We start from the raw sequence: 13700 nt of genomic DNA, 5'->3' as shown, positions 1-13700 counted from the left end.
ATGCAAACTGGGGAAGAAATGAGGTGACTTAGGTGGCGCCTTCTTGGGAGGGCGCGTGGGCAGGCCAGGTGGCGGAAGCCTTGCCTGATGGTGGGGCTGAGAGAGCAACATCAGCCAAGAGAGGAACCTGGAAGGGGCCGAGGCCTGGGGGCCCTGACACTGCACAAGGCCCCTTAATGCCAGGGCCTGTCAACAACCTTCTGGGCAAAGAACTCTCACCTCTCCCCATTTTACATGGGGGGAAACTGAGGCCCAGAGGCATGGGGTGCCTGAGACTTACCTGTAGAGCGGCCTGTGGACCCTGGATTGTCTGACTCTAAGCCACCTCTCAAAGCAACTCTATGGAGAATCTGTTCTGTTTTTCGGATTACACAGATGATGTCTGTGTTTTAAAAGTTTTACTACAGAATAAATAAGAAATAAATAAAATACAGGCCACTCATGCCTGTAATCCCAGCACTTCAGGAGGCTGAGACAGGCAGATTGCTTGAGGCCAGGAGTTCGAGACCAGCCTGGGCAACATAGCAAGACCCTGTCTCTACTAAAAATAAAAAACATAGGCTGGGCGTGGTGCTCACGCCTGTAATCCCAGCACTTTGTGAGGTCGAGATGGGTGGATCACTTGAGGTCAGGAATTCGCGACCAGCCTGACCAACATGGAGAAACCCTGTCTCTACTAAAAGTACAAAAAAATTAGCCAGGCGTGGTGGCGCATGCCTGTAATCCCAGTTACTTGGGAGGCTGAGGCAGGAGAATCGCTTGAACCTGGGAGATGGAGGTTGTGGTGAGCCGAGAGCATGCCATTGCACTCTAGCCTGGGGGACAAGAGTGAAACTCCGTCTCCAAAAAATAAATAAATAAATAAAATAAAAATTAGCCAGCGTGGTGATGCGCCTCTGTGGTCCCGGCTACTTGGGAGGTTGAGGTGGGAGGATCACTTGAGCCAGGGAGGCAGAGGTTGCAGTGAGCTGAGATTGTGCCACTGTACTCCAGACTGGGCAATAGAGTGAGATCCTGTCTCTCTCACACAAAAAAACCCTCAAAAAACAGGCCAGTTGAAATACCTGACAAACCCAGAAGACCACAAAGAAAGGCGGGGCGGGGCCCATACCGGCGTCCATTTGGGAGGATGCCCTCGTGGATCTCTTTGCCAAGGCAGTTTCTTGGGGCCACATCTAGGGTTTGCTTCCCTGGCTCATGGTCTGGATGGGGGTGGGGAAGTTCACCTCCAGATTCACTGTCACTGGCTGAGACAAGACTGGGTCCTCGCCCACTTCATACAGGTGGTGGAGCCGCAGCAGGACACGGCGGAGGTCAGCCTGGGCTTCCCCTCGATGGCCTTTGGGGACAGAAGAAAGGTGGCAGTGAAGACCCTCATCAACCAACCCCAATGCCCCTGGTCATTACCCGCTGCTTTACACACTCAGCTCCATTTCCTATCCTTAACCTCCTCCATGTGGCTTGGCTGTGTCCCCACCCAAACCTCATCTTGTATTGTAGCTCACATAATTTCCACATGTTGTGGGAGGGACCTGGTGGGAGGTAATTGAATCATGGGGGCGGATCTTTCCTGTGCTGTTCTTGTGATAGTAAGTCTCACCAGATCTGATGATTTTGTAAAGGGCAGTTCCCCTGCACACACTCTCTCGCCTGCCACCATGTAAGACATGCCTTTGCTCCTCATTTGCCTTCTGCCATGATTATGAGGCCTCCCCAGCCACGTGGAACTGTGAGTCCATTAAACCTCCTTTCTTCATAAATTACCCAGTCTTGGAAATGTCTTTATGAGAACAGACTAATACACTCCCTGTGAGACAGCTGACATGGCCCCCACTCGACAAGGAAACGAAGGCTCAGAGTGGGGCAGTCACCTGCCTGAGGCACACAGCTGGGGTGTGGCAGAGGGAGGATTCCCACCCAGGTCTAGCCGACTGTAAGGCTGCCCACCATGACACCAGCTGCAATGTTTCCATCCTCGTCCACTATTGTGGGCATGATGGGGCATGTCCTCAAATACTCCAGTCTCTCATACCCTGTCTCCCTTTGAAGTCGGGGGAGGCTGCGTGGCCTCTGTGGCCAATGCAAGGTGAGCTGAAGTGACGCAGTACTTCCTGGCAGAAGCTTTTTCCTGCCTTGGTGAGAGAGGAAGCACGTGCTGCAATACAAACTCCATCAGCGGGGGGCTTGGCGGCCACAGCAACAAAAACCTTCCTGCTAACCCCACTGGATGCACAGCATGGGGGAGAAATGAATGTATACTGTTAAGACCGTGGCATTTGGGGCTCTTCGTTACTGCAGCATACACCAGCCGCCCTGACTGATATAATGCTGTCATTTGCCATGAGACGTATGTGATCTCCTGTCCCATCCCTGACCTTCCCACTCAGAAAGGCTCATTGCTATTGCTCCTGTTTTACAGATGGGAAGACTGAGGCTCAGAGGAAAGCACTCAGTTCAAGGTCCTGGAGAGAGGACCTGGTTAACACAGGTGCTTCCTAAACCCTGGCTGGTAGAACCTCAGCTCTGTAGCTATGCCTCAAAGCTGACTGAATCAATCTGTCTGGGATTAGAACTGAGGCATCAGTATTAAAAAAAAAAAAAGATTTGGCAGGGTGTGGTGGCTCACAACTGTAATCCCAGCACTTTGGGAGGCCAAGAAGGCCTGCTGTCAGGAGTTCGAGATCAGCCTGGCCAACACAGTGAAACCTGTCTCTATTAAAAATACAAAATTACAAAAATTAGCTGGGCATGCTGGTGAGCACCTGTAATTCCAGCTACCAGGGAGGCTGAGGTAGGAGAATTGCTTGAACCTGGGTGGTGGAGGTTGCAGTGAGCCAAGATCGCACCGCTGCACTCCAGCCTGGGCAACAGAGTGAGACTCTGTGTCAAAGAAAAAAAACATTTTTTTTAAGAGACAGGGTCTCGCTCTGTTGCCCAGGCTGGAGTGCAGTAGCATGATCACAGCTCACTGCAGCCTTGAACTCCTGGCCTCAAGTGATCCTCTCACCTCAGCCTCCTGAGTAGCTGGGACCACAGGCATGCATCCCCACACCCGACTCATTTTTTAATTTTTTTGTAGAGACAGAGTCTAGCTATGTTGCCCAGGCTGGTCTTGAACTCCTGGCCTGAAGTGATCCTGCTACCTCGGCCTTCCAAAGTGCTGGCATTACAGATGTGAGCCACCTCGCCTGGCCCGTTTTTAAGAAGCTATCACGGGGCTGTGGGGTAGCTGGTTTTCAGAATGGCACAGGGAAATGGCTGCCCAAGATCACAAAAGCCAAGAGGTTTGTGAAAGTGCTTCCACATCTCCTGGTGTGGTGGTGAGGGGTTCCAGCTCCAAAGCCAGGGAAGACCTCCTGTGTCCTGCACAGCAGAATGGTGACGGATCCCATTTCACAAGGGGGCTGCAGGTGCCTGGGAAAGCAGGCTCAGGCACACGCCACCACGCCCAGTGAACTTTTCTATTTTTATTTTTATAGAGACAGGGTCTTCCTATGCTGCCCAGGCTGGTCTTGAACTCCTTGGCTCAAGCAATCCGCTTGCCTCGGATTCCCTAAGTGCTGGGATTCCAGGTGTGAGCCACTGCGCCCCACCCTTTTCCTCCTATTCTTAATTCTGCAGGTGTGCCAGGCCTTGGGGGCCTGAGGATGGCTGAGGCATAGTCCGACCCTGCCTTTCAGCTGCTCACACTGTAGAGTGGGCAGAGAAGGTGCAGCTGGGGCTCTGGCAACAGGACAAGTCGGTTCCCAGCAGGTGTTGCTCCCTTGGGGAGCCCCCCGCCCCGGGTCATGCTGTGCAGGGGGATTCCTCTTGTCCTTGTCATTACTGCCTTGTGACTTGACTGCTTCCCCTCTAGACCAAGCACTCAGAGAGCCGGGACCTTGCCCACCTTGGTCACTGCTCATTCCCCGGAGCCTGGCACGAGATGTGCTGTTGAATCAGTGAGTGGAAGCTCCCAATAGTTAGGCTGCCTAAGCTCAGAGGATGAGTGGAAATTTGGGTGTTTGGGGGCTCTAGGAGGAAGCAGGACTGGCAGGTACCCCTGAGGGTCAGGGGGACTTTAACTAGTTCCTTAGTCTCAGTTGCAGATGGCGGGCTGAGACGGATCCACTCAGAATGGGCTGGGGTCACAGGGCTGGGGGCCAGGCCCGCCTTGCCTCCAGCTTGCCAAGTGACTGATCACTGACTCTCCCTGGGCCTCACTCTCCCCATGTGCCAGATAAGAAACCAGGTGACCCTGCAGAGCCACGATAGCTCTAAGGTGAGCCCCTGTCTGGTGGTGGGCCCGGAAGCCTGGTTGACTCAGGGAGGGACGAGCGGGTCTGAGACCCCAGGGCACCTGCCTCACCTTTCCGGAGACTCTGAGCGTGCTCCGTGTGGTTGGAGCTGTAGCGCCAGCCAGGGATGCTCAGGATCTGCAGATGAAGATTAGGGGGCAGTGTCACAGCCTCTTGCTGCTGGAGTCCTGGGAGCTTTGGCGCAGTCCCTGCAAGGCAGATGGACAGAGTGAGGAGAGGGTTTGGGGCTCAACTCCTCCTCCTGGCACTCAGAGCTCTGCACATGACATGCCCCTGCCCCTGCCAGCCACCTCCCATGCATCCTTGTGGGTAGCCTACCCCGCTCCAGCCCGAAGTGTCTGTGCTCCCAATGCCCCAGGCTTCCACTTCCCTGCCTTTGCTCAGACCATAGAGCTTAAGAGTTGGGAGGACCCTGACTCCCCTCGGCCTAGCCATCTCAAACGAGGAAAGAAAGCCCAGAGGGAACAAAACTTATTCAAGATAACACGGCAAGTTCGTGCACAGCCCTCTTTTCTCTCTCCTTCCTTCTTTCCTTCCTTCCTTCCTCCTCCCTCCCTCTTCCTTCCTTCCTTTTCCTTCCTTCCTCCTCCCTCTCTCCCTCCCTCTCTCCCTCTCTCTCTTTTCCCCTTCCCTTCCCCTTCCTTCCTTCTTTCTAGATAGGGACTTGCTCTGTCACCCAGGCCAGAGTGCGGTGGTGCAATCACAGCTCACTGCAGTCTCAAACTCCTGAGCTCAAACTATCCTCCCACCTCAGCCTCCCAAGTAGCTGGGACTATAGCCCACCACCCTGGCCAAATTTTAAAAAATGTTTTGTAGAAACAGGGTCTCACAGGCTGGTCTTAAACTCCTGGGCTTAAGTGATCCTCCCTCCTTGGCCTCCCAAAGTGCTGGGATTACAAGTGTGAGCCACCATGTCTGGCCAGAGCCCTGTTTTCTACTCAAGATCTGGGATGCCAGTTCCACCCGTTTTGTCATCTACTGGTCTCTCTGCTCAGAAGGCACCTGGCCCCTACTCCTTCCAAGTCTAGATGTTCAGCTGGAGCTACCAACTTCTTACAATACCCCAGGCCATGCTGATTGGTTCAGGTATGGGCCACCTGACCCCAGCAGGACCAATCAGAATCTTTCCCCAGGACTTTTGCACTGGGAACTGGAAAGTCCAAGTCTTAGGTCCTTTTGAGTGGGGAAGACAGAGCTGTTCTTTGAGGGCAGCCCCAGAGCTGTTCAGAGTCACATCCCAGGTGGGAGGTGAAGGAACGTCTGCAGACAGAGAGAAGTGCAGGTGAGAGATGCACAGGGACAGCCTCACGAGGGCTCCAGGCCCTGAGGCCCAGTTCCACCCCGCCCTTCCCTTGGTTATGTGGGCCTCACCATGCACTCTCCTTGGGGGCTCAGCTACTTCATGTTGGGTCTCCCTTACTTGCAACCAACAGAGACCAGAGTGAGGCCAGGTGGGATGGAGCTGACAACAGCCATGGGGCTTTCTCAGACACAGCCTCATCTCCTTTTGCAGGAAAAGCCCCGGCTACCCAGAAGGAACCACTGACTGGTCTGGGAGCAGAACGTGACCCTGCTAGACCAATCAGATTTCCTCTTCTGGGAATCTGAAGCATGGGAACCAGAGGCGGCTCAATGGCAGTCCTGGGAGACAAGGCTGTGAGCCTCTGCTCCTGAGATGCCCAGAGCTGCCCTGCCCCGTGCCTGTCTGGACCTTGTGTCCAGCTCCTCCTTAGATTCCATAAGCTTCTCCAGGCTCTGCCCAAATAGCTGCCCCTTTAGGCTCTGTTACTTCCAAAGAACCTTAACTGACACCCCCTGGACCTGATCCCTGACCTCCTCCCAGCTGTGGTCTCACACTCCTCCACACCCACGAAACACCAGGCCCTCTATGGCTCCCTCTCCACCCTGAATCCTGGCTCTATACGAACACACCTCCCCTGTCCAACAGCCCAGGAAAACTCTCCTGGGTCAGGGGCTGCTCTTCTCCATCTCCGGTGTGTGGCACAGGCACCCTGCAAGTGCTCAGTGTATGCTTGTTGCATAGGTGGGTGACAGCCTGCCTGCTTGCTACTGTCCTGGGAAGGTTCTGGCTCTAAAACCAAAGCAGGGAAGCACATGCTAATCAAAACCTCCATAGGTGAGCAGGAAAAGAAAAGAGTTTAAGGAATGGTGAGAATGGCAGCAAATTGTATCTAGGTCTCGCAGCTCCAAAAAGACTAAATGTAATCATTGTTTAATGTTTCTCATGTTCTGCTACTTTATAGAGACACAGAACTACATGGTCGTTGATCTGATCCATAGAAGCCTTGGTGGAGGTACAGAATAAGTCCTTCAGATTAGACTATAGATTAGGAATACCCCCACCTGGTGACAGCACACCTAGATTCAGACCAAAATTGTCTTTCATTTTTATTTTTGAGACAGAGTCTTGCTCCGTCACCCAGGCTGAGGTGGAACGGCGCAATCTCAGCTCCCTGCAACCTTTGCCTCCTGGGTTCAAGTGATTCTCCCGCCTCAGTATCCTGCGTAGCTGGGATTACAGGCATGCACCACCACGCCAGGCCAACAAACCAGTCTTTTAAATGCTAAGCCTCCAGACCTAAAGTGACGTGGTGGCATAATGTCATGTTAAGAAAGGAAAAGATACTTCAGAGAAGAAAATGGAGAAGACACAGGGAAGAGGCATATGGTGAAATGGGTGAGTCCCAGCTCTGTACCTACTAGTTGTATGACCTTAAGTGAGCCACTGTTTGCCCTCAGTTTGCCCATCTGTTAAATCAGGGGCTTGGACTAGAGGTCCCTGAGGTCCCTTCCTGCCCAAAAGCGGCCCAGATTCATGAGGGCACAGGCCCCTCCCAAGGCCCACCCTGGCCTGGCTGGTGCTGGGGCCATGATGACATTACTCTGAAAGGGCACCCCTTACCGGCCAGGTCTCCGAACAGCACCACGGGCCTGTGCTGCAGGGCCACTGCACTCCTTTGGCCCAGAGCAGCGGTGAGGGACCAGGATCCCAGCAGAAGCCAGAGCACTGGGTGGACGACTGAGGTGTCGTTCAGCGTGAGGTTGTAGCCCAGGTCCCAGTCGAAGTTGTTCGACAGCCGCCGGTGGAGCATGACCTGTGGGAAGGCATTGTCCGAGAGGCCCGGCTTGCACCTGGGCATGCCTGTGGGGGGCCACGAGGGGCTGCTGCGGGACAGACCATGCCTCCTACCTCCACCTGCCCATTCTCTTGGCTGGAGATGCCATGTGCCCGCTCTGACAGCAACACAAGCCTGCTTTCGTCATCCTCCATGAAGGCCGACTGAACCATGGGGTAGTAATTCTGCAGAGAGAAACGTCCCCAAGAGGGCGATTGGGGCAAAGGACAAGGTAGGTCAGGCATCACCTTCTGGCCATCCCAGCTAGTGCTCCCAACAGGCACAGCAGCAGCGTGGGGCCAGGACCCTAACTTTGGACCCCTGAACAGACCGGGGTTCAGACACCAGCTCTGTGGCTTCCAAGCATACGGCCCAGCTGGCGTGGGTGCAGGCCCTGGGCAAACCCTGGCCAAGTATCATCTCATGGATCCTCACAATGACCCTTTGATGAAGCAGCCATTTTACAGGAGAGGAAACTGAGGCACAAGCCAAGGCACATACCATTCTTGTCTGTGGTAGCACCAGAACTCAGACACCAGTCTGACTCACGGCCTGCACGCTCAAGCCCTGAACGGGCAGACACACAGGCTTTAAAATAATTCTCTGGAGGCCGGGTGCAGCGGCTCACGTCTGTGATCCCAGCACTTTGGGAGGCCTAGGCGGGCGGATCATCTGAGGTCAGGAGTTCGAGACCAGCCTGGCCATCATTGTGAAACCCCATCTCTACTAAAAATACAAAAATTAGTTGGGCGTGGTGGCAGGCGGCTGTAATCTCAGCTACTCAGGAGGCTGAGGCAGGAGGATCGCTTGAACCTGGGAGGCAGAGGTCGCAGTGAGCTGAGATCGCTCCACTGCACTCCAGCCTGGGTGACAGAGTGAGACTCCATCTTAAAAAAAAAATAGGAAAAATACATTCTCACTGGAGGTCTCTACTGGCCTCTACTGGCCTCCACTGCTACAAGTTGATGCTTAATGGGTCCAGGAAAGGCGCCTCGGGAGTGTGCCTTGTGGGCATCGCAGGGCATACCCGGGCGATGCTGTTGTTCACATAGGAAAGGTAGGGCCTCCGCTGCATCTGGTAGCCGTTGTTGTCTGAGTAGATGACCTGCTGGTTGTTTAGGCTGGTGCTGGTCCTCAGGACAGCCTCGCGGTTCAGCTCCAGGGGGCCGGCTCGGTACTCCTGCTCTATCCGGTGGCAGAGCAGCTCCCTGTCATGGCCCTGCGGCATATGGGTAAGCCGGGAGCGGATTGCATATGTGTAATTCCGTGCTGTCATGTTCCTAGAGGAGAAGGGAGCCTCAGTAAGTAAAGCTCCAGGAACCTTCTAGATGCTTCCTTTTTGCTTCCCTTCCTTCACGTGGGCAGGGTGGGCAGAGCACGGTAGGGCTGAAAGGCAGGGAGCCTTCTTGGGTCATGTGGACAATAGCACCGCCCAGGACCCGGAGCAGCTGGGAGCAGTCTGGTTCCCCGACGCCGTAGGGCTGCCATGCCGGGCCTGCCTTACATCTGCTCTGATCATGGAAGAACAGGTGCTCTGTGGGCCCTAGGGTCTGTGGGTCTCTCTCCCAGCTCTGAACTTAGCTCCCAACCAATGTGACGTAGCGCACGCAAATGCAACCAGCACGCAGATGCCAGAGCAATTCATTTCTTCATCAAACCACATGTCAAACACGGCCCAGGAGCTGGGGTTCAGAGCAAAGGCAGACCCTCATTCACTGAGCTGCCTGCACATGTGCGCTGACTGTGTGCCGGGCTGTGGGGTCACCCCGGGGGGAAGCACCTGTAGAAGTATTGCCGGATCTCAGTCACAAGCTGTCCCGCCACGATCTCCATTCCCACAGCTTCCCACGCAGGCACCGCGGCCTTGCCCGGTGTGAACAGGTAGTTATCGGAAATGGGGCCCTGTTTCACATCCCCGTTGACGTGGTACTCCAGGAACTCCTGGGTCACGCGCACCGTTCGGTTGCTCTGTCTGCAGAGGCAGGAGAGAGAAGATGTCATTCTCATCCTGCACAAGGTTTCACAGACACCGGCTGGCAAGCCTCTCTCTCCAGATGCCATCTGAGCAGCCTGCGTAGCACTCATGAGGCCACGCGACTCAGCTCATCTAGAAGCCCTGAGACCCCACCCACAGCCCGTGTGGCCTTAGACTCCATCCTGTCCCAGAACAGGTCACAAAGGAGGAGAGGGACAGAGCCTGCAGACAGGAACCGTAAGCTGTCAGCAGAGGGCACCCCCAAGAGGCGGAACTGGCTCACCCAGGCTGTGGTCTGCAAGTGAAACCAGTGCAGAAATGGGCTTTTGTCACGCTGACCCCCAGCTGTCCAGCAGGACACCAATGTGTACCGACCCTACGTCACGGGCCAGAGCCTTCACTGACTTCACCTGGTTAAATTCTCCCAACCCCCACGGGCAGGGACTATTCACCCATCCCACTCCCGAGGCATCCGAGGCTGGAAGTTGTGACATCATGCACCCAAGATCGCACATCTAGGAAGTGTGCAAGCCAGAACTCAAATTCAGCCCCAACTCCAAATTCTGTGCTCCCTCCCTTCTATCAGGATGTTTGTGTTAGGACAGAGGATGGGAGAAGAGCAGGAGGGGGTCCAGTATTTTAATTGTAAAATGCAATCTTTGGTCTAAGCAAGCACACAAGTGATGTATTTGTATCTGAGTCTGGCCTGGCTGTGGGTGGACAGTGAGGTGGATGGCCTCCACTTCTCTGTGGGATTGTGGTGAGGGTGGGGAAGGAAAGCGAGGCAGGCTGAGGAGGGTTCTACTGAGTGCTGGTGGAAGAAGAGAAAGAAAAAAATTGAGGTCTCTGGCTCTGGACCCCTTCCCCACACCGTCCTTTTAAAAAGCTCCCCCAGGGGCCATCAAAAGAGTAAAAAGACAAGCCATGGAATGGAAGGAGGGATTTGCAAATCATGTATCTGACAAGGGACTTGTAGCTAGAATATATAAAGAACTCTTACAACTCAATAATAAAAGACAAGCCGATTTAAAAATAGGCAAAGGATATAAAGACACATCTCACCACAGAAGATATGCTAGTGACCAGTAAGTACATGAAGAGATGCTCAACACCATTAGTTAGCAGGGAAATGCAAATCAAAACCATCAGAAGATGCCACTTCTCGCCCACGAGAATGGCTATAATTGAAAAGACAGAAAATAACGAGTGTGGGCGAGGATGTGAAGAAATCGGAACCCTCATCCGCTGCTGGGAGGAACAGAAAATGGTGCAGCCGCTTTGGAAAACGGTCTGGCAGTTCCTCAAAGAGTTAAACATAGAGTTAGCTTATGACCAAGCAATTCTACTCCTAGCTATGTACCCAGGAGAAACAAAAATGTATGTCCACGCAAAAACTTGTGCATGAATGTTCAGAGCAGCATTATTGATAGTAGCTAAAATGTGGAAACAACCCAAATGTCCATCAACTAAAGAATGGATAAACAAAATGTGGTACATACATGCGATGGAATAGTATTCAGCCATGAAAAGGAATGACCTACTGATACGTGCTACGATACTGATGAACCTTGAAAACATGCTTAGTGGGCTGGGCATGGTGGCTCGTGCCTGTCATCCCAGCACTTTGGGAAGCTGAGGCAGGCGGATCACTTGAGCTCAGGAGTTTGAGACCAGCCTGGGCAACAGAGTGAAACCCCATCTCTACAAAAAACACAAAAATCAGCTGGGTGTGGTGGTATGCACATGTAATCCCACTTTGGGAAGCTGAGGCAGGCGGATCACTTGAGCTCAGAAGTTTGAGACCAGCCTGGGCAACATAGTGAAACCCCATCTCTACAAAAAACACAAAAATTAGCTGGGTGTGGTGGTACGCACATGTAATCCCAGCTACTCAGGAGGCTGAGGTGGGAGGATCACTTGAGCCCCGGAGGAGGTTGAGGCTGCAGTGAGCCATGATTGTGCCACTGCAATCCAGCCTAGATTATAGAGTGAGACTGTCTCAATCAATCAATCAGTCAATCAATCAATCAATCAAAAAGTGAAAAAAAAGAAAATATGTGAAGTGAAAGAAGTGAGTTGCAAAAGGACCACATATGGTATGAACAGGCAAATCCATATAGACAGAAATAGACCAGGATTGCCAGGGCCTGTCGAGGAGGGGAAGATGGGGAGTGATTGCTCAACAGCATGAGGTTTCTTTCTGGAGTAATGAAAACGTTCTAAAATTGATTGTGGTGATGGCTGCACAACTCTGTGAATGCACCAAAACCCACTGAATTGCCCACTCTAAATGGATGAGCTGTGTGGTATGTGAAGTGCATCTCAGTCAAGCGGTTACATAAGGAACAAAAGCGCTCCCCGCAACCCAAACTGCCCTGGGGTTGGTGTCTGCACCTTTGGCTTCTCACCCCAGGCCTCTACACAGAGGGTCTTTTCCCTGTGGAACGACCTCCCCTATGCCCTCAAGGCCTGAGGCCTGGCCCCAGGCGTCGTCTCTAGATGGCCCCTACTCTGAATACCAACAGCTCCTCCTTTTTCCTCAGGCGACAGGCATTGGTCTTGCAAGGCTTACCCCTGGCGGGGTTTGGGGAGCCTAATAAGAACTCCGTCCTCATTGGAGTTCAGAAGCAAGAGAGACAGACAGGGCCACAAATAGGACAGGACGGCCTGAGCTCCAGTGCTGGAAATGCCAGGTGGGACCCTGGCTGAGGCATGTGGGGTCTGGGGGCTGCCCTAAGGGGCATTTACAGAGGGGGCGTGGGGCCTGAGCGAGGAAGGGGCAGGGCACATTCTGCCTCTCCCAGCCTAACCTGGCAGGCTCGGACCGTGCTGGGCCTTCCCCCATTTCTGCAGCTCCTCTGCCCAACTGCCCCCTTGCCAGCCACCCATGCTGGCTGCTGTCACCCCTGCACCTGCCCCGCTCTCCCTCAGGATCCACTAGGGGAAGATGAGGACGGACCTGACTGGGGCCCCATTCCCAGAGAAGTTCTGGAGCTCTGTGGGCAGGGAGCTGTGACAGTGACCTTGAGCTGGGATCCCCTGACACCCACCTCGGTACAAACGCCCCTCTCCCTCCTTCTCTCCCTCCTCTTCTTCCATCTCCCCTCTGCCCCTTCCTGTCCCCTCACTTTCTGCCATGTGCTCCTCTCGGTTGGGAGGCCACGTCAGGAGACGAGGTGGGTGTTCTGGCAGAGGCAGCTGGGCCTGATGAAGACTGCACCGGACGTGGCCTAGGAAGGACAAACCGGCCACGAGGTCTTTCTTGGGAGGTCAGCTGCCCACTCTGATGTCCACAAATAGCTGCTGAATGAATGAATGAATGAATGGGAGGTTGGCTGCGTGGATGGAGAGATGAACGGGTAGGTACATAGGTGGGTGGGTAGATGGATGGATGATGAATGGGTGGGTAGGTAGATGGATGGATGGATGGGTAAGCGGGTGGGTGGTTGGATAAATGGGTGGATGGATGGATGGATGGATAACTGGGTGGGTAGATAAGTGGGTGGGTGAATAGTTGGGTAAGTAGACAGGTGGGTGGGTGGGACTAGATGATTTTGAAAGTCCCTTCCTGCTTTAAAGACAGTATCACTATTTACTGAATAGAGATTTTATGTTTCTCTAAATTAAAAAAAAAGTGGATAACAATATTTCTTTTTTTTCTCAGAGTGAGTCCCTCAGTGCTCCTTTTTTTCTATGGATCAACAGCCCTGGAATGAAAAAGTATACGAAAGCCTTTCCTGCACTGGCCCAGGCTCACGCTTCTAGAATTAAAGATCACAATAGCAGGAAGGGGTTTCACCACCATCTGTCCTTCCCCAGGCAAGTGAGCAAATGGAGAATCCAGGTAGGGATCTGACATAGGCAGGGTCCTGGCATGCCTGTGCCTCAGAGACAGCAATGGCTGCACCTTACCTCTCCCAGATGCTGTGCATCAGGTTGGTATCCTGGTCGAGCAGCACAATGTAGCAGTCGTTTGCCACAGGCACCAAGCGCCTGCCCACAGGGCTGGTGCGTCTCCTCCGCCTGCGGCCAAATTGAAGCGTGCTGGCCACAGTGGCAGCTGGTTCCTGGGTGCCCTCTTGGGCCTCTGCAGTGGGTCTGATGCTGTAGTGCCGATAACTGAGGCCTGGGATTGTGGTCAGGATAAGCAGGTCATAGGCAGAAGGGGTCTCTGTTGAGTTCTGGATCTGCGAGGCCAGCGGGATGAGACTTGTAACTGTCAGTTCACACACCTTCTGGAATGGGGTGCTCACTACCTGCTGAGGCAGCAGTGTCTTTCCATCTCTCGGA

General features: G+C 53.6%; 3 protein-coding genes across 5 annotated transcripts in view; 1 reads left to right on the top strand and 2 right to left on the bottom strand.

Annotated features, from left to right (window-relative positions):
• The window catches only part of MRFAP1 (Morf4 family associated protein 1), a 572854-nt gene that overhangs the window by 21757 nt on the left and 537397 nt on the right, over window positions 1-13700 (bottom strand). The gene's annotated exons all lie outside the window — the stretch shown is intronic.
• PPP2R2C (protein phosphatase 2 regulatory subunit Bgamma) overlaps window positions 1-13700 on the top strand; it is an 873451-nt gene that overhangs the window by 571432 nt on the left and 288319 nt on the right. The gene's annotated exons all lie outside the window — the stretch shown is intronic.
• Window positions 1-13700, bottom strand: part of MAN2B2 (mannosidase alpha class 2B member 2) — a 46868-nt gene that overhangs the window by 4546 nt on the left and 28622 nt on the right. For all 3 annotated transcript variants that reach the window (XM_050792087.1, XM_050792089.1, XM_050792088.1), the window contains exons 11-17: window positions 13323-13597; window positions 9216-9407; window positions 8463-8715; window positions 7510-7620; window positions 7222-7414; window positions 4349-4486; window positions 1227-1339 (exon numbers count right to left, since the gene is read on the bottom strand). In XM_050792087.1, coding sequence (XP_050648044.1) covers window positions 1227-1339; window positions 4349-4486; window positions 7222-7414; window positions 7510-7620; window positions 8463-8715; window positions 9216-9407; window positions 13323-13597 — 1275 coding nt within the window. The remainder of the gene's footprint in view (window positions 1-1226; window positions 1340-4348; window positions 4487-7221; window positions 7415-7509; window positions 7621-8462; window positions 8716-9215; window positions 9408-13322; window positions 13598-13700) is intronic.

Source organism: Macaca thibetana, chromosome 5, assembly GCF_024542745.1.
Source record: "Macaca thibetana thibetana isolate TM-01 chromosome 5, ASM2454274v1, whole genome shotgun sequence".
Lineage (NCBI taxonomy): Eukaryota > Metazoa > Chordata > Mammalia > Primates > Cercopithecidae > Macaca > Macaca thibetana.
This window is presented reverse-complemented; position numbering and strand designations above follow the sequence as displayed.